At 37.1% G+C, this 24,105-nt stretch overlaps 1 protein-coding gene across 2 annotated transcripts; it reads right to left on the reverse strand.

Moving 5' to 3' along the window:
- Nucleotides 1-833: 833 nt before the first annotated feature.
- TYW3 (tRNA-yW synthesizing protein 3 homolog) lies at nucleotides 834-24,093 on the reverse strand. 2 transcript variants are annotated; one of them, XM_004480685.5, is made up of 6 exons: nucleotides 23,920-24,093; nucleotides 21,524-21,604; nucleotides 19,980-20,078; nucleotides 15,899-15,970; nucleotides 13,627-13,760; nucleotides 834-1,191 (listed from the first exon to the last, which is right to left on the reverse strand). In XM_004480685.5, exons 1-6 carry the CDS (start codon nucleotides 24,091-24,093, stop codon nucleotides 981-983), a joined length of 771 nt encoding a protein of 256 aa, XP_004480742.1. In that variant the 3' UTR covers nucleotides 834-980. The 2 variants fall into 2 exon arrangements, with proteins under 2 accessions (XP_004480742.1, XP_071073477.1); XM_071217376.1 differs by lacking the exon at nucleotides 23,920-24,093 and adding an exon at nucleotides 22,491-22,645.
- Between the last annotated feature and the right edge of the window lie 12 nt (nucleotides 24,094-24,105).

Consider the following 24,105-nt stretch of genomic DNA (forward strand, 5'->3'; position numbering starts at 1 on the left):
TATTGGTGTTCTGATATTTTTCTTATAATTTATTAATTTTGTGACTAGTAACTTCCCTTTAAATATCTAATTTTTATGATTTGATGAATTCTGAAGTTATGAAAACATCATTTCATAAGGAAAATAAATAGTAACTTACATAGGTGTAATGGTCTAGTTTAGGAAATGCTTTCACAATTTAAAAATTTAACTGGATCCCATCAACATTCTTATGGCATAAATAGGACAAGTATTAGAATTACTGTTAAGCAGAAAAAGAAGCCTTTGGAAATGAAATGATTTGCTCAAGGATCCTCCACTTCCATATAACCGTCAGAACTCAAACCCAAGTCTTCTGATTCCTTGCAATTTTCCACAGTACATTTGTTCTGCCTATTAAGATTTCTGTGTTTTAGTTAACACTTCTGGTCATGTTTAGTGAAAAACTATGCCCGTTGGTCTTACTGAGGCTGTGCCTGTGGTGAGCCTAGGTTTGTGAGAAGTAACTGGGAAAGAGTGTTCAGGCATTTTGTCCTGAACAAAAATGCTAGCAGTTGTTTTGTCCATAGGGTCAAAACCAAGGAAAAAATGCATCAGACTCCATGGACCACAAGAGGCAAATTCTGATCCTTCTTTGAAGGACTGGAGGCTTTAAAGTTAAAAAATAAAATGTATTGGTTTTATTCAAATATCTCTGATATTAAGGTTCTCATGACCGGGTATTATCCTTAGTTTGACTGTTTTACAAAAGTAGAAATTGAAACTTAAAGAGAGAGGCATTTTAAAAAATTATTTTTGCAGTGACTTTCAATATGTGTAAAAAAGGTGTTATTTAATGAACAAACATACAAAGCTATTTGAAAAAAATCTGTTTATAGGATGATTTCTTTATAAATATTGAAAGAAATTAAATCTTGCTGTTATGAATGGCTGATAAAATGAGCAAACTAAAACACTCTTATAAAGAGCATTATTCCACCAAAATACTTCAGAACCAAATTTTAGTAATCTTCAGAGAAGACAACACTGATTCCTGGATCAGATTCATCATTTTCAGGTTTATCATTTTCTTCAGTAATACATCTGCCACGTGCTTTTTCTGTGTTTCTTTTCTTCTTATGCATATATAATGGGTTATTTTCTTCTTTGATCTTGGAATGTAAGTTAGTAATCGTTTCCCTTTCCAAAGCATATTGTAAGCTGTTGTAAAATCTGTAAAGAAATAAGTTCTAATGTTATATATATGGATTTTGAAACTGAATGTCTGAAATATATCTAGTACTCATATATTATGTAAACTGACATGCCCCATATTAGCTTTGTAAACACTGTTATCAGTTAACAACAGTGCTGAAAACTGGGTAGGAATCACCTTTTGACAACCTCTATCCTACTTCAATTTCTAACCTGGATGTAGGGGTAATCTATGTAGGGGTTGATCTATATGTATACAGATGTAGGGGTATATGTAGATGTAAGGGTTAATATATATATATATCTATATATCTGTGAAAAAGAACAGAAATTATTACTTCTTTATAAAAAATCATGAGTGTAATAGAGACTCATTTCAGAGAATTTGGAAAATATATGACATGAAATAAAGATCATCCATACACCTTTATTCAGAAATAAACACTCCATATTTTTATTCTGAATTAATGGATATACATATACCCCTGATATTTTTTTACATGATTAGGATATTACATATAAAATTTTACATTGATTTTTCAAATTTATTATTTACCAAGTATATTTTCCATATCATCAAATGAACTAAATACAACATTTTTTGATGATTACATAATATTATACCTTATAGATTGGCTTTAATTTAATCATTTGCATAGCACATTACAAACAACAATGTGCTAAATATATTTTTTTAAATGTGATAAAAGTTTTTTTCTTTAGTACAGACACCTAGAAATTTAATTACTACTTTAAAGGGTGTAAACATTTTAAGGCTTCTGATAAAATCTGCCTGTTTTCAGCTAGTACTAGTACTTCAGAGAGTCCATTTCTCCCATACACTGAATAACACAAAGCACACAGTGATAGGTCAAAATGGCATCTTATTTTAATTTACATTTCTTTGTTTGTAAGTGAAGTCCAATATTTTCAAATGCTTATTAGCTATTTGAATTTTTAAATTGTAAATTGTCCTTTTCCTTTACCCTTCTTTTTTTCTACTGGAGTTTCAGTGTGAACTTTTTAATATATAAAGTAAGCGCTCTGAAAATTTGGCTTCATTTCTTTTTTACTTCTACCTTAGCACAATACTCTCTGCCTGACAAAGCAGCCTTCCATAGATGTTGGAAGGCAGCCAGGTGTAGTAGTAGGCCCAATGACACCACAGTTTGGGAAAGCTCTGGTCAGCTGTTTCAAATTAACCTTGTGGGTCTTGATTTCCTCATTTATATAAATGGGTATATCCTCTTAACTAGTGAGATTACAGGTGATATATATATAGAGTCCTTAGGACAGTGACTGGCACAGACTTAATTCTCAATAATGGCCATTTTTATAAAATACAAATACCATGAGACTGAAGAGCCTGTCCATCTTGTTTTGTGTTACAATCCCAACCTTAAGAACAGTGCTGGCACCCCATCGGCACTTGGTAAGCATATGGTAAATAAATGAATGAGTACTACACAAAAAAGGTAACCTTATGCATGTATTATCCTAAATCCAATAGATTAGCATGATTCTCCTACCATTGTAAGATCCCATTTTGTTTTTATATCCGAATAGAATGGGAGACTATGACAGGAAAATCTTGACATCTACAGAAAAGATAGCCATCTGGACAAATTTCCCTCTTTCTTTAATTCAACGATCAGGCTAAGTTTTACTTGCAAAGATTCTAAAACTGCCTTAAAAACACACAAAATATCCACCTTTTCCAAAATATTCCACACAACTCAAATACATGCACAATGCAATACTACATATCCTGTCTGTATTTCAAGAGCTTGTGAACTCACCACTGTATACTGTGATATCCAGCACCATGCCTGGCACACAATTGGTGAACAATAACCATTTTTTCAATGAATAAATCGATATCAGCGAGGGAGAGAGACAGTAAAAGATTTTAGAAACATTAACAGGTAACTTTTTAGACCTTGTTAATGGTAAATTCCTCAGAAGCAATATTTTCATTGAATGCACCTTTCAATCCTTACTTAACTGAAACCTGACTCCCCTACAAGGATGTCATCTCACCTGCATGGCTCTCAAGTGAAGACTACTTATTCATTCTTTCCATATCTGCTTACTAGAGTTGACAGATGGGACAAGAATTCAATTGCCTTGTCAACACTTTGCCAGACTAAACTCCTACATCTGCCAATATCTCGTGCACTCACTCACATCCATTAAAATGTCTACTTTTGGTTTAGCCCTCTGCTCCAGATCTTGCCATCATTCTAAGAGACTTCAATGACTGGTTTCCTACTCCTTTTCCACACTGCCTCCAGAATGACCTATTTTATCTAAAACATAAACCTGAGCATGCCCCAAAATGGTGTGAATCATCCTTATCTGATCCTAACAGGCTATCCATGATATGCAACCTCATCTATCATTCTCCATCTGTACTTTAGACACAGGTAACCAGGTCTTTTTTTAGGGTTATACTTTATTCATAGGAAATCAAAGTAAGATAAAATTGCTTTTATGACCACAGGGAATTAACATCTTGTGTAAAATGCCTTATCAATCACATGTAAGAATTAAAAGGGAACAGGTGCTTTACTTTCATCTTTCATTAAAGAATTTAAGAAATTCTTCAAGAAACTATCTGAATATGTCAGAAACTTGTTTTCCAATTGTGTTCTCTGTACTGACCCTTTAAACAGAATTCTAAAGCCTAATTCTTAAAGTGTAATTTTCTCAGCACTAAAAGATAACAAAAAGAGGTCTGAGTATAAAAAGAAATGTATGCTCTGGCAACTGTTCCTCCCCCCACTCCAACCCCACAAAAGAAAATTCAATTGTCTTCATTTTTCTCTGCCTCTGTTGTTAAGATTATCATGCCATATGACAACCTTAGTTCTCTTCATGAGAGAAAACATTGCAAGCCAGTCCTAGAAAAATGAATTCTTGTTTTTTAAGGTTAGAGGTCACCTGCAATTAAAAAAAAATGGGTATTTTTGACTGTTTAAATAAGAACATGGCTTCTACCATTCACAAATATCAGAGAAGGCCATTGTCATGTATTATATATTTGGATTAAAAAAAATGTTTTTTATTCCCTCCCCCTTGCAGCTTGCTTGCTGTCTTGCTCTCTGTGTCCATTCGCTGTGTGTTCTTCTGTGTGTCTGTATTTATTTTTTATTCCCCTCCCCCCTTGTGGCTTGTTTGCTGCGCTCTTCTGTGTTTTTACTTGTCTCCCTTTTTGTTGCATCACCTTGCTGAGTCGGCTCTCCACAGGCTTGTGAGCCAGACAGTACTCCGTGGCACTTGTGGGCTGGTGGCTCTCCAAGGCGTGCAGGCAAGCCTGCCTTCACAAGGAGGCCCCAGGATGCGAACCCAGGGCCTCCCATATGGTAGACGGGAGCCCAACTGATTGAGCCACAGCCACTTCCCGATATTTGGATTTTAACTGATTAAGCTCTAGTACTTTTATTAAAAAAACAACATGTAGGTGGCAGGGCCCATGCCAGGTGCTGAACTCAGAGGGAAAAGGCATGGTCCATGCCCCCAGGAAGCTCCTGGTTTAATTAAGAGGTGCAGAGCTATAAAGCCACACTCCGAAGGCCATGAAAAAGATAAGCTAAAGTGGGAACTCACAGTGAGGGACACCTTGTATCAACTGAGACCATAAAATGCTTCTTGGAAAACACCTGATGCCTGGGTTGAATCTCAGGGATGAATAAAATTAGCTAGGTGATGAGAGAGGAATTAGGAGGAAAGGGGAAAAAAAAATAGGGTGACGGTAAATCAAGGAACTATCAGAAAATAAAATGTATGTTTTCATTTTTTATTATTTACTTCTTTGGTCTTAAGTATATAGGCAAATGTATATATGATTTATTTAGTTACATTAGCTCCATTTTTTAAAGCAATAAGACTAGCAACTATGAGGAGTCTAAGACATGTTATCCTTGACACCACCTTCTCTGTGTTACCCCCATTTCCAACTGACGCCATGTCAGTTAACATTATGCCTGTGACTCCCATTCATTTTGTTACTTCTTAACAAATGGACTATGTAGCAAGAGCCTATTCCTGCTTGCCCCATCTCTAAGCCATCTTATACATCTTTCATAATAAGGATTGAAGCCTTAAAAGCAGCACTATTTATGGAAAAAGTTGGTCAGTTAAATTTAGCAAGGATTAATTTTTTTAAAATTTGTTTTTTGTTAGAATAGTTGTAGATTTACAGATCATGCAGAAAGTACAAAAGTTCCCATATACTCCCCTCTAGCAAACATTTCTTAACCACGATTCTCATGCCAGACACAGTTTAATGATGAATAAGAAACTGTCTTAGCCATTGGGGAACCCAGTAAATATAATGGGTTAACTTTCAAGTTCCTTTATTCTTTATTAATTCAATATTTATTGGGTTCTGTATGAGCCAGGTACTGTTTAAGGATAATACTTAAAATGTCTGTGGGGTGGGGGTGGGGGATGGGTAGTGGTGACAGGGAATACAGTCTTCAATAAATTTTTTTGAAACTGGAAATAATGGGACCATACTTTAGTGGGGGGAAAAACTATGAAATTAATTAATTGTAATTCAGTATAGTATGCTTCCCTGGTTTGCACGGAGGCATAAAATTAATGATACTGCTAAAAGATGATAAGACTCTGAACCAAGGAAATGGCTCTGGGGTTGAAAGCGTTAATGGGATTTTTTAGGTAGACATGTTCAGTAGGCTATTAGATATATGGGCGCAGGACTCAGAAGAGACTCTGAAAATCTACCAGTGTGTGGGTAAGTACATGAAGCTATGGATAAAGGACAGAATCCTAGAGAGCAGCAATATTTTAGGAATGGGTAGAATAGTAAGATAAATCCACAAGGAACCCAAGGAACAACACAAGCAGGAGGGAAATCAACAAAGTGATGTAACAGAAATTGTAACTCCTCTTCATGCATCTTATCCTCTAAGCAAATCAAACCTTTTACTGATCTCTGTTTAAGGCTTAATAGTGCCACCTCTTTTTCTTTGCTCATGATATTCTTTCCACCTATCAAACAATTCCATTCCTCCCCAGGACTCTTCATAGAAGAATCCTGTGTGTCTTTAAGTCCAGCTCATTGAACTCTTCCATGAGGGCTTTCGCAAATAACTTTAACTGCTTCATCTTTTGAACTCCTACAGTATTCTATACCTTCCTTAGGGCACTTACCACTTTGCATATTGAATTAGTTATTTACATGCCTCTCTGAACTGCAAATTAAGCTACTATAAGAGCTTAAGATGTTGGATTCATCTTTGAATTCCAGTGCCAAGCAATCCTTTAAATTTTGCAGGTTCCCATGCAAATATTTGTTCAAAGTACAAGTAAATACTTATTCATCCTTACCCAATCTATCACTTTTATGATGGATTGGGGTTTTCTCTGAAAAGAACCAAGGACTTTATCACTTGGGAGAGACTGCACACAGAACTTGGCTGGATTACCCAGAATCTGTGTGTAACTGGAGAACAACTGTATAGAACAAAAGGGAACTAAAAAGGCTTCATCAGTCTTTAACTCAGTCATTTACTTATAAGTATTAAAAATCAACCATTGGAAACAGATTCCAATTACTTTTTCTCTTAGGTTTGCTTTATTGTTATCAACAATATTATATGCAAATATAGTCCAGCCTTTTATTCTACATTCCATTTTTAACATTTTTCTGATTATATGGCTGGTGAAAAGAATGACTAATTTCATTCTACTAATAGCCAATGGTGATTTCTTCTAACCCAAGTCTCGGCCTTGTATTACAAGATACAAAGATAACCTTCCTTTAACTGGTAAATAGCCCTCTACAAACTGCGTATTTTTCAACTGGAAATCGTTATATACGAAATTCTATACCAAGTCTGGTGGCGGTTCCCTGTCTCCAAATCCATTGAGGGCCTTGTCTTGTCCAGCTCCATTAACAAAAGGAACCCAGTCTTCAGTGATACTGATAAGCCTCTTCCCACTAAGGGTGCCTGGTAATTTTTTTTCACAAAGAAAAAATATTAAAAGTATTTCTTCTATTAAAAATATTTTACCTCTGAACTTTGGTTTTCACATTTCCAGCTAAAGTATTTCTTGTTGATGACATGTCATTTTACTCATTAGGATTATGACTTTTTAAAATTCTCTTATTACAAATGTTTAAACTGTGAACTATGGTCTCATGACAAACTAATTTTAATACTAATTCTGATTGCAGAACTCATCACCTCCAATGTTTTACTATTTTTTCTTTTACAACATTAGAATAGTAACTCTTACTCTGCATTTGGTTGAATGTACAGTGGTTCCCAAAGGAACACACTAATTTGTTCACATTTTCTGAATTCATGTGTAATCTTCTAATCAGTCTCTTAAGACACTTTACTCTTCTTTAATTTTTCCCTGATTTTATATGATGAGCATGGCTCTCTTGATAGCAGTATACAAACTAAAATCTCAAAACATATTTTTGAGTCAATGGATTTAAAGTATAATTTGATTTTATAGTTAGTGAATGTGGCTCAATTAACTTCACCAGGTGTATAGTTAGTTGATCTTGGGCTATATTTATCATCTTGTTGAAATTCAAGTAAGGAAATAAAACTGATTTGCTACCTCCCATGTTTTAGGAAACAGTCTCACTGGATTAGTTTTAAACAATGTAGTAAACTTTTAGAATGATACCAAAAGTACCTACATATAGTTTAAACTCTGCAGTCAGACAGAGTGGCTGGTTGCTCTTTGGTTGCTTACCTGAAATCATCACTTTAGTTAGAATATTTGTTCAAAGTGCTATGTGGCCAGGTAATCTCTCAGCTTTTCTCAATTAGGGATTCACTAGAGAATTAAATCCTTATGCCCTAAGGTGTCCATTGTATGCTATGAATTAACTTCTCTCCAATATATCTAGAATGATACAAATTTTATTCCATCCTTGGGAGAATTGAGAAAATAGTTACTTGAGTAACTTTGTAAATTCTGTGGTTCAAATGAGGAACCCTGGTTATGAAAGGCTGGATGATGGCACTGATGTGATTTCAGGTTGATTCTGTGTATGAGTCAATGAAGGAGGGCTACTAGTTTGACTGCAAACACTTCAGAAACTTTTGTCACTTCCAACAGCAACTCAATTCAATTCAATTCTGACCTGAACTACCCTGAGTTAGGCCAGACTCTGCAGGTTAGATCAAAATCTTCCCAGACTCTTAGGAAAACGTGGAAAAAGAAAGAATTTTATCTGCCAGGAAGTGAAGTTTAAGAATGAGAGAAATATAAAAATGTAAACAGAGAACCACAATCCTTCCTGCTTAAACAATGATGGCGATTCTACATCTAATTCATGACAGAAGGTTGGTATTGAACTAGCCAGAGATGGAAAACATTTATCAGACTAAAATTCAGCAGGATGTCCCCTCTAAAGGGCCCTGGCTGTCACTGGTGGATCACAGGTGGGGGCAGTGTGCACCTTGCCCTTGGCTGCCTTCAACTTGATTGGTTATGGTTCCTGTGGCTGTGCTCTTCCATAGAAGAGATTACTCTTCTCTCCTTCATCCCAGTTGCTGGAAGGCATGTCTCCCACCATCTCCCACAAAGCCTCCTCATCATGTGCCATTCAGTGCCTACAGCCTGGGCTGCTCTTGCCTATTACTTTTTTTTTTTTTTTAATTTATTGAACTATATCACTCATACATAAACATATATAAACAATAAGTGTATAATAATAGTTGTGAACTTACAAAACAAACATATATAACATCATACAGAACTCTCATTGTTGCAGAATTTGAGAGAGGTTCAATTATTTGTGTATAGAGAGGCCAGGACTCAGGAATGATTTTGAGAAGGAAAAATGGTTTATTGATGGCTGGCCGGACTCGGGAGCTTTCTGTTTCAATCCAGAGCCCTGAACAAGATTTTTGAATCCCTTTTATACAGAGAGGAAAGGCCAAATGGTCCTTTTGTTTCATTTCTCAATAGGCTTGAATTAGCATATATATCTTCCACATCTTAGGTAAGCTTTTAGCATGGACCTCAGGCATTCTAGATAAGCTTTTAGCATATTTGGTTTGCATTTCCCCTGAATACTTAAAGTTTATAGACCTTGCATTGTTAAACTGTTTCCTGGGACTGGAGTCCTTGCCATTGTCACCAAGAGCAGGACTGCAGCCTCTTAACCTTTCACACCCACAAGTCAGACAGCTTAGGTTATCTCTGAAGAGACAAAGAGCCTCCCACCCATAGCCCACATCATCATAACTCACCTTACCACCAATACTTGCATTGTTGTTAAACCTTTTTAAGTAATGATTAAAGAGCACTGTCAAAATATTACTACTAAACAAATTATTTTTCCCTCAACCAATCCTATTATTATCTTTATATCATTTATATATGAACATACATAAACAATTAAGTGTATAGTAAAAGTTATGAACTTATAAAGCAAACATGCATAACATCATTCAGGGGTCCCCTACATCAACCCTCCACCAATACCTTGCATTGTCATGAGATGTTTGTTACAAATTATGAAAGAATACTGTCAAAATCTTACTACTAATCATAGTCCTTATCTTACATTTGGTATGTTTTTCCCCCAATTCAACCTATTATTATTTTTTAAATATATTTTTTATGACAAAAGTTGTAAAGTTACAAAACAACCATGCACATGTGCAGAATTCCCAAACAACACCCCTCCACCAACACACCACAATGTGGTGTGTCATTTGCTACAGATAAAACAATATCATCTGATTGTTACCATGTCCATAGTGTACATTTGGCTCACATTTTCCATATTGCCTCAGTTATCAACACAGTACATCTTTCACATAGATGCAAGAATATTATATTATTAGTACTAATCACAGTTCATAGGTCACTCTAGCTGTATTTCTCCCATGCTTCTCCACATTCCCTACACCCTGCAGTAGTGATATATATTTGTTCTAGCTCACAAAGGACACTCTTGCATCTCTACCATCAATCACAGTTCTCATCCCCCTTTTGGTTTACTGTGCTATCCAGTTCCCAGATTATTCTTTAGCATTCTGTCAACTGGCATTTACATATGTAGACTACCATTTTCAGTGACATCCCCATTTATAAACTAGCTGTTACTCACTGTGTGTGACCATCCACTCTATACATTTCCACACTTTTACGGTAAAGCTAATTAAAACTTCTACATGCATTAAACATTAGTAGTCCACTCAGTCCTTCCTCTTATCTCCTTTAAGAATCCATCACCTACCACCAGGTCTTGAATATATTTTCCAATAATTACTTCTAGAAGTTTTATGGTTCTTGCTTTTTAGTTTTTTGATCCATTTTGAATTAATTTTTGGATAAGGTGTGAGATAGGGGTCCTCTTTCCTTCTTTCAGCTATGGATATCCAATTCTTTCAGCACCGTTTGTTCAATGGATGGCTCTGCCTGAGCTGTGTGAGTTTGACAGGCTAGTCAAAACTCACTTGACCATACCTGTGAGGGTCTGTTTCTGAACCATAAATTTGGTTCCATTGGTCTACTGTGTCTGTCTTTAGGACAGTACCATGTTGTTTTTACCACTATAGATAGATATTATGATTTAAAGTCTGGAGATGAGGGTTCACTCTTCCTTTTTATGATGTTTCTGGATATTCAGGACTCCTTACCCTTGCAAATAAATTTAATGATTGTGTTTTCAATTTTTTCTTTAATGCTGGTGGAATTTTTATTGGGATTGCATTAAATCTGCATATCAGTTTGAGTAGAATTGACATCTTAATGATATTTAGTCTTCCAATCCATGAGCATGGAATGTTTTTCCAGTTATTTAGGCCTTTTTTGATTTAACATTGAGTTGCAGTTTTCTGAATACAAGTGCTTTATATCATTGGTTAAGATTATTCCTATTTGAGTTTTATCTGTCATATTTTATTTTCACCACTTTTTTGACAGTTTTACTTACTTTTATTTATATAATCTTCATTTCTAGACTTTCTTCCAGGTCCCTCTCTCGTGTCTTTTCTTTTCAGGCTCTAGCACACCTTTTAGTATTTCCTGAAAATCTCGTCTCTTGCTTAGAAATTCTCTCAGTTTCTGTTTATCTGTGAATATTCTAATTTCACCCTCATTTTTGAAAGACAGTCTTGCTGGATAGAAGATTCTTGGCTGGAAGTTTTTCTCTTGTAGTATCTTGAATATATCACACCACTGTCTTCTTGCCTCTATAGTTTCTGGTGAGAAATCGGCACTTAATCTTATTAGGTATCCTTTATATGTTATGTTTTGCTTTTCTCTTGCTGCTCTCAGAATTCTCTCTTTGTCTTTGGCCTTTGACATTCTGATGAGTATGTGTCTTAGAGTTGGTCTATTTGGATTTTTTCAGATGTGAGTACGTTGTGCTTCTTGGACAGGGATATCTATCTATGTCCTTCAATAGGGCTGGGAAATTTTCTACCATTATTTCTTTAAATACTCCTTCTGCCCCTTTTCCCTTCTCTTCTCCTTCTGGGACACCCATGACATGTATGTTTGTATGCCTTTTGCTGTCATTTAGTTCCCTGATACCTTCTTCAATTTTTTCCATTCTTTTCATCTGTTCTTTTGTATGTTCACTTTCAGAGGCCATTTCTTTAAGCTCACCAATCCTTTCTTCTGCCTCCTCAAATCTGCTATTATATGATTCCAATGTTTTTTTAATTTCACTGATTGCACCTTTCATTCCCATGCTATTTTCTATTTATACTTTTAAATTCTTCTTTGTGCTCATCCAATATCTTCTTAATACCCTTAATCTCTTTAGCCATTTCACTGAATTTATTAAGGAGATTTGTTTGAACATGTATGATTAGTTGTCTCAACTCCTTTATGTCATCTGGAGGCTTATTTTGTTCTTTTAACTGGGCCATAGCTTCCAGTTTCTTGGTGTGGACTGTAATTTTTTGTTGGTGTCTTGGCATCTGGCTTACTAGAGTATTTATTCAGTTTTTCTCTTTAGTTTAGGGTTTCCTGCCCTTTCTCCCTTGCTGGTTGTGCAGTAGGAGCCAAGCATGTAGTTAGTGCTGTACGCTCTGGAGGCTCAAGCTGCCCTCATTGTGCCAGGGACCAATGAAGCTTCTTCCAACTTTCTCAATTGCCAGGGGTAGGGACAGAGTCACAGCTGTGTGGAATAATCCAAGTGCAGGCCTAGACTGTATTTGCCTAGAGAGACTGGTAAAGCTTCATGCCCCTTCCTCCCCTGCCTGGGGAGGGGGTGTGGGTCCAAATGACCGCAGTTGCCCTGGTAGACTTCTGATTTTCAGTCTATGCCAGCCAAAGTTACCTGGAGTTACTTGTATAGGCTGGTGCAGGGTTCCTCAGCCTCCTTCTTGCCAGAGGCGGGCTGAAGCCTAGGCTAAGGCTGTAGGATGATCTGCATGAAAGAAATTGGTTCCTGCTGACACTGAGAGTTTTAGTCAGTCCGGCTTCCCCTCAGGCTGGGGGTGGAGTAAAAATGGTGGCTATTGGTCTCTTTCTGACTTGGGCTGAGTCACACCCCAGCTGTTCCCAGGGTTATATCTTAGCCAGCCAAGTCTACCAATTAGTAGCTGAAATACACAGCCAACCATCTCTTCCTCCCTGTGTCTGGGAAATGGAGCTTCCAATTCCAGCCCCAGAATAGCTCCTGGGGTGGCTTGTGCCACCAGAGTAGGATAGTCACTGGCCTCCACAGCTTGGCTGGTAATTTCCCAGAGAGGCTGGCACAGGTCTCCGCAGCTTCCTCCCTGCTGGAGGTGGCACTGGGGCCTACGCTAGAGCTGCAATCTGATCTGGATGGAAAGAAGCTGGTCTCCACCAGCACTGCAATTCTCAGTCTTCCTTGCTTCTCTTGAGCCAGGCACAGAGTTAAGATGGCGGCTCCCAGCCTCTTTCTGACTTGGACAGGCTCAAACTCTAGCTGTTTTCAGGATTATACTGTAGCCCGCTGAATTTAATCATCAGTAGCTGAAATTGGTGCCCAACTGTCTCTTCCTCCCCCCATTGTGGGCAAGTGGAGCTTTCAATTCCAGCCGTGGAACAGCTCCTGAGGAGGCTTGTGCCTCTAGTGGAGGATGGGCACCAGCCTCCAGGGCCTGGAGCGGTTTACTTTCGAGTCTTCTCTGCAAATGGGCAGTCTCCGCCTTCTACTCCTTCAAGGATATTGCAGTATGCTCTTCTGGTCTCCTGGAGCCCCCAAACAGGTGCTTCAGCTAGCTCTAGAGAGCTCTGGGTATTTGCTAACTGCCCTGTAGCAGGAGCTGACTATAGGAGCTCCTTACTCTGCCGCCACCTTGTTGGTTCTCCTTCACCTATTACTTTTATCATCTTTTGTCATTGACAATAAGGCTAGAAGTAGATAGCAATTGGAACTATAACCTGAAGATGATGGTATGTATTAATATTTTCAAGGATGATCTAGGAATATAAGAATGACATGGCAAAGAATAGTTAATATACCTTTCAATTCTCTTCTTGTTTTCCTCCATTTTTTGATTTGCTATATTTACCAGGAAGTCGATATATTCTTCTGTCACCATCAGTTTTCCCTTATGGCTTAATGGAACTTCTAAGCCATGTGTACTCCGGACAGCCTAGAAAGAAAAAAACAATTTAGATATGAAGATGTATGTACTAGAGACACTGAAGATAACTAAAGAAAAGTCCCAGTCCAAGCTCTGTTTGAACACAATTTAGTTCCACTGTAGCATTTAAGTTTGTGCTTTGATATAGTTTAGCTGAACACAGTTGAATCAAAGGAGATTAAATAGATTTTCTCATCACATAAAGTCAATTCTTAAGAATGGCACTCTATACATTGTTTATCAGAAGCAGATAAAATCAAAGAACCCAATAACTTTAACAGTCTCAATCTCAGTGTAGAATAGAAAGCCTTAATACACAATTTAAAAAGAAATAAATGAAACCTCTACAGAAGCCTCAAAGGAAAATCAAAATGGACTGGATGCCAGAGTGTTGTTACAAGAATAAACCATGCCTCCTCTATCTCATAAAGTGGCTGTGTTCTTGATGCTTCAGTGTTGTCAAACTTTGCACTGTACTGCTGTTGATCAAATAGTCAACATGTTCCAAGTAGATTCAAACACTGGATATATAGTTTAAGAACAGTAACAAAAACTATAAAAACTATTATAAGGCATAAAAAGTCATTCAGTGAACCTTTACTGGGCATCTGCAATATTCTAGGCCTCATGTAAAGTACAAGGATACAGGATGAATAGAACATTAGATGTTAGAGAAGAAAATAAGCAGGTGAACAAACAATTATAATATGACAAAGGTGCTATGACAGAAGAAATATACACACACATTATGCTGAGGAAGTGTATAAGAGGAGTCTGGGAACTCAGCTTTATGGGAAAAAGCATTTGAGTTGGGATTTTAAAGGATAAGTGAAGAAAAGGGAGGGGGAGAAAAGCATTCTGGCCATAGGAATAACATATCTGCAGGCACAGAGACACAAGAAAGCATCATACATCTGGGAAACAACGAATAGTTCTATATGGCTGGAACAGAAGTTGTATCAGGAAGACTAACAAGATGAGCATAAATAAGTAAATACAACAAATTTGGGGAAAAATAATTAGAGACCCTGAGGTTGAAAAGAGGGATTATGAAAGTAGTGGCTAGAGGGATTGGAGGAGATTGAGAGCAGGAAGACAAGCCAGGAGGCAACTGCAAAGATTCACAAGAGGAATTATAAGGGCCCAAGTAGGGGGGAGTGGCAGAGTGCTGGGAGAGGTGGGGTCAGGAGAGAGAAATGAAAGATAGAAATGACAGGCCTATAATTAACAGAATATGCAGGGTGAAGGAGAGGAAGGCAAAGGAATGGCTCTGATCTTGCATGGCCACGACATGCTATGGTGGTGATATGGAGTGAGATGGGGACACAAACCAGTACCATGGGCTTTAATTTTCTATTTAGATATGTTTTATGTCTTCTTGTACATCACCTTTGGGAAATGAAAAAAAAAAAAGGACAGCTAGAATACAGAGCAACTTGAAATAGTTAAAAAACAATACATGCCAATTCTAACAGTAAATACAAACTATAATTAATGACAGAAGTTCAGAATAAGAATAAGGCAAAAACACTATGAGTTTGTTTGGCCAGGGAAGGATTCAAGAGAGGATGTGGGTCTTAGAAGGTGTCTTAAAGATCATCAGTCCAGTGTTCAGCAAACTTTTTCTGTAAAGGGATAGTTGTAAGGACTGAATTTGGCCCACGGGCAGTAGTTTGCTAGACTTAAGGAAATTCAGACCCTGAGGGTTTAAGGAGCTTGCCTAAGTTCATACAGCATAGCTGTGATCCAGCCAGTATCAGAACAGAGAGGTCTTGAGGCTCTCTGTAAGTGACTCTTCCTGATACATCATGGTGTTTAAATTGGGCCTTGACCACTTAGGATGAAGAGAGCATAGAGTCGAGAATGACGGTAATGCACTAAAGGGCTGGCCTATAGGACTAAACAGGTTAAAAGTGAAGTAGAGCTGAGTACTAAGACCTTGAACGTAAATCTGACAATATAGACCTTGTCCTACAAGAAAAAAGCAAGTCACTGAAGTAAAAACCTTCAGTTTTAACAAGGAAATGGCAAGAAGATCTGAATAGGGAGTAGGGAGAGACTAAAGGCAGCAGTCTAATTAGAAAGCTATTTAGTAATCTTTAGCACTTCACACTCAAATAATTGCTTTTTGCTAAAAGTTACCTTACCAGCATAGTCTTTCCTCTCTTTCCCACTGTTATGCCAGAGTTTCTGAAACCAGAATCTATTGCCACTGTGTGCTGTAAGAAAATAAAACTTGTTAAATTCTGATAATCTGGCTAGTCAGTCATCTATTTAGTTACAGAAAACAAAGTGCAGAGACATAAGTAACTCCAAACCTATTAAGAATTTTTTGGGGGAAGTGGACTTGGCCCAGTGGTTAGGGCATCCGTTTACCACATGGGAGGTCTGCGGTTCAAATCCTGGGCCTCCTTGACCTGTGTGGAGCTCGCCCGTGCGCAGTGCTGACGTGTTCAAGGAGTGCATGCCTCGCAGGGGTGTCCCCCGTGTACCCCACGCACAGGGAGTGCGCCCCATAAGGAGAGCTGCCCAGTGCAAAAGAAAGTACAGCCTGACCAGAAATGGCGCCGCACACACGGAGAACTGACACAACAAAAAGAAACACAAATTACCGTGCCACTGACAACAACAGAAGCAGACAAAGAAGATCATGCAGCAAACAATCACAGAGAACAGACAACCGGGGTGGGGGGGAAGGGGAGAGAAATAAATAAATAAAATAAATCTTTAAAAAAAAAAAAAGAATTTTTGGGTTAACCAATATGGACTTGAAAGTGGCTTTGATCATATTCCTATTAGAAATACAGAAATTTCAACCCTGGAAGTGTCATTGAAAAAAAAGTAAAACTAAAAATTTACTAAAACACAGAGACAATTGGCTAATGATTGTTTCCATGAGGCAGAAAATAATCAAGTAACAATCATTCCTGTAATGATATTGTATAAAAGCAAATAAAACAAAATTTTAAAAACTTTCCTTTTAAATGAGTGAAATGTTATTTTTCCTTCTGTAGACACAAATCCTGACTCATAGAATGGCTTGGGTTTTGGGCTAGTGGTGGATAAGGCTTCCCTGTGTATACTCTGGTTCTGCCTCTTAGAGCTGTGCGCAAATCATTTAACCGCTGAGTCCTGGTTTCCTCATGTATAACAGCACCAACCTAAAAAGGTACTGAGAGAATTAAGTAGATTAACATGGAGCACTTATCTTGGTGCCTGGTGAAAAAGCACTCCATAAATGTGAGCTATTATTATCATCATCATCATAATTATGATGACTGGCAATGGATTTACAGTCATTATTTAAGGCCCTCATGGCATCCGATACTTAAATAATAAATCATTGTGTGAATGTCGAAAAGTCACAGTAAGTAAGAACAGAGATTATCTCAGTGTCTTTTCTCTCTAAAAAAATTTTACTGAAATAATGAGTAAAGGAGATAAAAAAATTCTAAACGTATAGGATGGTTTTTTAAGGTATTTTGTCTTACCAACCTCTAAACGTCACAGAGCCTTGGGCTCAAGTGTGAATCTACTTCTTTTCTGTAGCACAGTGGTTCTCAAATGGGGGGTGATTCTGCACCCCCAGGGGACATTTGGCAATGTCTGATGACATTTCTGGTTGTTGCAACTGGGGAGGAAAAGCGGTGGTTAACTATTGGCATCTACTTGGTAGAGGCCAGGGATGCTGTTAAACATCCTACAGTACACTGTGTGGAGTATTTGTTATAACTGATAGCACATTTTTATAATTGTACTATTGGTGGTGGGGTAGTGTATGGGAATCCTGTATTTTTTCTTTTAATTAAAAAAAAAAAGATATTTAGATTACATAAATGTTACATAAAAAATACAGGAAATTCCCATATGCCCCACTCCCCATACTGCCCACATTTACCCACATTAACAGCATCCTTCATTAGTGTGGAACATTCATTTCAACTGATGAACACATTGTGGAACAGTGCCACTAAGCATAGATTATAGTTTATATTGTAGTTTACACTCTCTCCCACACAATTCTGTACGTTATGGCAAGATATATAATGGCCTGTATCTGTTGTTGTAATGTCATTCAAATTCTGAATTTTTTTGCATAATTGTTCTGTAAACCCACAACTTATCTATTTTTACTTTTTAAATTTTTAAAAATTAATTTATTGAAGTATATCACTCATATATAAACATACATCAACAGTAAGTGTACAATAATAGTTGTGAACTTACAAAATAAACATATATAACATCATATAGGACTCTCATAACTCACCCTATCAACAATAACTTGCATTGTTGTTAAACATTTTTAACTAATGATAAAAGACCGCTGTCAAAATTATTACTACTAACCGAAGTATTTTCCCCCAACCAACCCTATTATTATCTTTATATCATTTATATATGAAAATACTTAAACAATTAAGTGTATAGTAGAAGTTGTGAACTTACAAAGCAAACATGAATAAGATCATCCAATCTCCTGCTTTCCCCATCAAAGCAAAAGATACTACCAAACATCTAAGTGCTCTAGCCAGGAGCTTAGGAATCTTCCTTGATTCCCTTTTCCCTCTTCCTTCTGGCTTTCCTTCTTTAGGCTACCTCACAAGTCTATTAATTCAGCCTAAACTGTATTTAGAATCTATACCCTTCTTGTCTTTTTCGGTGCTATCACCTTAGACTGTCACCATCATTTCTCACTTAGATTACCGCACCCAACTCTTACTGGATCTACATCCACTTATGCCTCTCCTTTCCCTATACTAGAGCAAGACTGGGTTTTTCAGAACACAGATCTGATCAAGTTGCCCCACCCCATATAATTACTCCTCTAATAACTTCACCGTGAACTCAAAAAGCAATCCAAATTCCATATCCTGGCTTACAAGGTCCTACATGAACAGGTTCCAGCTCCCCTCTCCCACTCCTTTGTGCTCTTCTCCCCAGACACACCGTTCTTTCTGTTCTGTGAGCACAAGTTCTTACTGCTTCAGAACCTTTGCATATATCCTTTCCATTTGCCTAGAATATTCATTTTCCCAGTGTGGTGGCTTAGAGCTATGTACCCCAGAAAAACATGTTCTTAAACTTAATATATTCTTGTGTGAGCCCTTGTAAATAGGCCCTTTTGATGAGGTTACTTCAGATAAGGTGTGGCCCATCTGAATCAGAATGGGTCTTAATCCTGTTACTGGAAGCCTTATGAAGGCTACTGAGAGTGAAGCCACAGGAAGCAGCCAGAAACTGGAAGTCAACAGAACCAGGAATAGAAAGAAGACATCGCCATGTGCATTGCCATGTGCATTGCCAAGCAACAAAGATCACTGGCAGCCAACCCCAGAATGCCATGGTCTTCTTAGAGAAAGTATCACCTTAATGATGCCTTGATTTTGGACTTCTAGCCTCAAAACTGTGAGCCAATAAATTCCTGTTGTTTAATCCAACCCATTGCATGGTATTTGCTTTAGTAGCCAGGAAACTATAACATTCAGGTATATGGCTAGCTCTTCTGCTCCTTTAAATCTTAGCTTAAAGATCCTCAGAGAAGCCTTTCCTAAAGTAGACCTCCCTTTGCGTTCTTCTCACGCAGGAGCTTTGTTTATCTTTCCTAGAATACCTTGTAGCTTGCAGTTATTTTATTTACTTGCCTGTCCACTTGTTTGTTTTTGTCTGTCTCCCCATGTTGAGGGAGGAACCTAGACTGTCACTAATTTGTTCATCACTGTACCCTAGTTCCTAATACGCTGGAGTCAATGCATTTTTATTGGGTGAATGCTTAAAATGCAATTTAACTTTATATATAAACATAAAAAGTGTGAAAATGAATAGGGAGATGAAATAAAGAAACAACTTCACAAATGTTTACCTAACACTCATTTAAATGATGAGAAAAACAAATTCTTTAAATCACTTTATTTTACATATAGTTCTATTGTATTTTTACTAAGAGCTTAGCAAGCAAAAGCAAAATACTATGTTGAAATAAATTTATAAACAGAAAGGTTAAAGAAGAAAACAAGAACCATAATTTGGATGTTATAGTTTGCTAGTAATTATAAGTACTCTTTTTCTCCTAATACTAGAAATAAATAAATAAATAGGTCAATAAGAGAGATGTACAAACAAAACTAGTTGAATGAAATCATATTGATTTTTCTGGTAGGAGATTTAAAGTTCAAAATCAAATCCACCCACGTACCCATATATTCAGGTAGAACTACAAAATTTTACCAGAATCTGTGCATCCTGCAGCTGTCGACACTGCACATGAAGAACAAATGGTTCAAATTTCAAAATGGTATCAGCACTCGCTTTCTTCAGAGCTACAATCTGAATAAATGAAACTGTTAATATCAAATAGGACTCTTTGGGGGCCCTATACCATACAAAACTTAGTTTTTCCTAGACACTTAAAAATGCACTGAACATACTTTTTCTGTAGTAACTTTTCACTGTTTTCTTGGTACTTTTACTCCAAAAACTTACTTATTAATCTGTTTACTTTCTTAAAAAACCTGATTTCTACTTTTCCCATAAACATTAGGTTTTTCTTTTCAACCATATCTATACCTTGAAAAAGTAAACTATTCTATTTAACTCATTAACATGTTTCCTATTAAGGAATACAGTATATAAAAACTATATTAGGACTTCAAATGCTTTGATGGTAGATTGAGTTACAGAAATATGTAATGTTATGTCTGAGCAGGAATTTATATAAGACAGTTGCTATTTCTGCCTCCTAGTATCCTTGGGCAGCACCCCTTCCAGCATCCCCCCTCCTTTCAAACCATTTGGTTCTGGTGGACTGTCATCATTACTCCTACCGTAATATCAGAGACGGCAAGTGACCTATGTTTGATGGAGGAGAGTATGCCAAAGTAATTGATCTAGGGGGAAGAAAACCTAATCTGAGCAGGACAAAGCAGAGTCCATTAGGACTGATAACGTGGATCTTAGGAATAAGAAGTCTCTTTCTGCTGGGGTTGGTAACAACTATCTAGTCCTGCCACATACAAAAAAAGATCATCTGCAGAAGAGAATAAGGGCAAACAGGCAGAGAAAACCACTGCCCAAGGACAGAGATGGAGTGAATCCTCTAAATGAGACATTTGAGCATCTGAACCAGTAATGCTTGGCACCAGTTCCAACTCTGTCTTCTCCTGTTACATGAAGTATCTTTTTTGCTTAAAACATTAAAAACTAGCTTTCTAAACTCACTGGGAATTTAAAGTGCCTAACTAATAGAAAATTGTATAAATTCATCTAAATTCATCTAAACTAAATAACCCAGCACAGGTATGAAAATATTCATAAAACAGTTCAAGTAATGTGTAATTTATTTACATCAGTGATGCTAATAATAAAGTGGTAACCTCTTTCTCCTATGTCCCTTCTCCTTCTATAATTTGTCCCAGGTTAGAGTTACCAAGTGGCAGAACTAAAATTAAAAACTGGACCCAACAGGCGTATAAAGTTTGTGAACTTTCTGATATATTCAAGAGAATGTGTTTTGTTGAGCACCAATAAGTAAAGCTTGCATAAATATCTATTCTTCCATACTTTTATCTCCTACAATCTACAAAAGCCACTGTGATGAATGCTCTATAGGCTTTACAATCTTGAACCATATAACCATGCATATAAATCACCTTGAATTTTCTGAACCATATAACCATGCACATAAATCACCTTCAATTTTCTACTCTCTTCATGTGTATTTAAAGTAACTGTGAATTAAAAGTTTATTTTTAAATTCATATATAAAAACTTACCACATCATCTTTTAAACAAGATTTGTGTGTAACCATTAGCCAGCAACAGTTTTGCTTTTGAACTTCAAAACCATTTGTACCCTAAAATAATCAATAACATAATTTTAGCATAATTCTACAATGTAGTTTTTACAAAAATTATAAGAACAATGCATAGAATATTAGGCTTTTAAAAATTAATAATCCCAAGTGGTTATTGTAAGTATTTCGAGAACAATTCAAGTTTTGGGGGAACAGTAACCCAAAACAAAAATGAACCCAAATAATTTGACATGGAAAGAAAATAATCTGTTTATTAAGGTAAAGGTATTTAATTAATGTTCTCTGAAATAGAGTCATGACTTTGTCAGGAGAAAAGGTATTATTACATAAGGTTGTACAGTCGCTAAGTTGTGCTGTAGCTGTTTTATTTGGCTAGCACAGTATTTAATTAAAAAAAAGAATTTGAAATCTTTTTATAGGACAGCACTGTATCAAATCCTACAAATGACTTATCAGTCTTTACTGACACCTGCATTAGTCACGTCATTATACTACTTTCCAGTCTTTAAAGGCATGAGTTTGTGACTGCTGGATTAGACTTCATATGTAGTCCCAAAGTGTGGAGCTAGGACTGAAAGGCCAAAGTTTCAAAAAGGCAAATGTTTTAACACAGAATTTGATGGTTTATACACTTGAGAAATGTTTATTTGGAAAGTTCCATTAGGTTCTTTGGGTACACACAGATCTGATCCTCAAGGATAATGGAGAGAAGACTAGAGGAGACCACATGGGTAGAAATCATTATACTTCTACAAAGTAACTATTTACATAATGGGTCCAGAGGAGACATTGCTGGCTGGTCTTGGAATCTGGAAGAGCTGTGCTTGTCTTGAAAACCTTTGTTTTCATTGTAAGACCGCTATGATGTATGTATCTGAACTTGTGCTGTCTGCTCTAAATCTTAAGAGATAAATGTGTGGCCTACCTCTATTATGTTTACAGGATCTAATAGCATGCCTTGGGAACTAATACCAGCATTAGTTCATCTTATCTGTATTCCTTTTATCTAGATTTTTTCACTTTTGATTTTTTTTTTTTTTTTTGCATTGCCTTTTATATTTAAGCTGTTCCAAATCCTTCCTGAAATAAGGCATAGAAAAACATAAACATAATACAGGGTTAACCATATTAAGTAAATGAAAAGAAGCTTACATAAAAATCCTAAGGCAGTTCAGAAGAAGCAGTCATTACTTCCAAGTGTGTGTGTTTGTGTTAAAGAAGGGAATCAGGTCTAAAATATGCAGAGATGAGCAAAAACATTTCAGAAAAAAAATAAACATAAGCTGAGAAATACCGACTAGTTCAGTTTTAGTAACTAGACAAAGATGAAGAGAGAGTGGAAAATAGGGTTGGAAAGTATAGTAGTGAAGGGGTTTGAATGTTCTATTGTAGAAACAATGAGTAAAGAAACATTTCACCACGGGTGAGTGACATATACAGGGGTTGTCCTTTACAAAAGTGAATCAGTTAACGGTGTGTAACATGGTTTAGAGTAAAAAGGCTGGTAGTCCAGTGACCTGTCCAGGCCGTGCTAATCTGGAGTCAGTAATGGTCCTGAAGAGGAGCCTGGGCATGTGCTGTCTCACAGGCTTTGAATTAAATGCTGATATTAAAATAAATATGCAGCCAACTTTTACAGCTTAACATGGGCCAGGCATAAATGATTCAAAAGAATTATCTCATTTCTTCCACACAAAATTCGTTTGAGGTAGATATTCCATTATCCTCAGTTCATGGAATAGGAAGGAGCTGGGTTGAGATAACTTTCCTAAGGTCACATGGTAATTCCCATAACTGGGAATCTACGCAGTCTCACTCCAAAGCCTGAGGGCTTGACCACTACTTCTAAGACTGTAATATTGTACATAGTGTAATGGAGCAACTAAAAACCAGAGCAGTAATTTTGAAGCGAGCCACCAAGAGACAGTGAACTCCTCGACTCCGGACGTGTTCAATCAGGTATCAAAAATGATTTGGCAAAGTTACCGAAGCGACAGCTGCAGCGACCAATCCCCTCGCCAGGCTAGAAAGTCTTTAAATTCCCTTAGCACTCAGAAAATCAACCTCGCTGGTCCTTGCTACTCAAAGTACTACTCATGCCAGCAGTTTCAGCATCATTTGAGGGTTTGTTGAGAATGCAAAATATCAGACCCTATCCCAGACCTACAAAATCATAATCTTAATTTTAAAAGATTCCCAGGTTTTCATAAGCACGGGTCTAATTCATCCTCCACGTTTCATAAAGAAACCAACACCACCCATCAGAGGGACAATCAGTGATTGGATTGGGACGTTGCACTGGGTCTCTGGTGTAAATTAGAGAACAGGCGCGGGAAGGGACAAAAGGGCTTCACCCGGTCTAGGAGAAGGATGCGGCCAGCGCAGGAGCTGGTGGTGAAAAACTCATCTCGTGCGTTCAGGAACTGTACAAGTTCTACCACGTCTTCGTCCACACTGCCCTTCCGGCTGAGGTCCGCTTTGCCCAGACACTGCATCTTCCATCTCCTGAACTCTGCGCTGCGATCCATATGACGAGGGAT

This window comes from Dasypus novemcinctus, chromosome 9, assembly GCF_030445035.2.
Source record: "Dasypus novemcinctus isolate mDasNov1 chromosome 9, mDasNov1.1.hap2, whole genome shotgun sequence".
NCBI classification, from domain to species: domain Eukaryota; kingdom Metazoa; phylum Chordata; class Mammalia; order Cingulata; family Dasypodidae; genus Dasypus; species Dasypus novemcinctus.

Bases quoted from the DNA above. Each gene is read 5' to 3' on its own strand.
- TYW3 (XM_004480685.5), bottom strand. From the start codon at position 24,093: ATGGATCGCAGCGCAGAGTTCAGGAGATGGAAGATGCAGTGTCTGGGC. The intron at 21,605-23,919 runs GTGAAGCCCTTT...TGATTATTTTAG, and splicing joins GCATCCTTCTCCTAGACCGG to GGTACAAATGGTTTTGAAGT. The intron at 15,971-19,979 runs GTAAAATTTTGT...ATTTTCTTACAG, and splicing joins TGCAGGATGCACAGATTCTG to CACACAGTGGCAATAGATTC.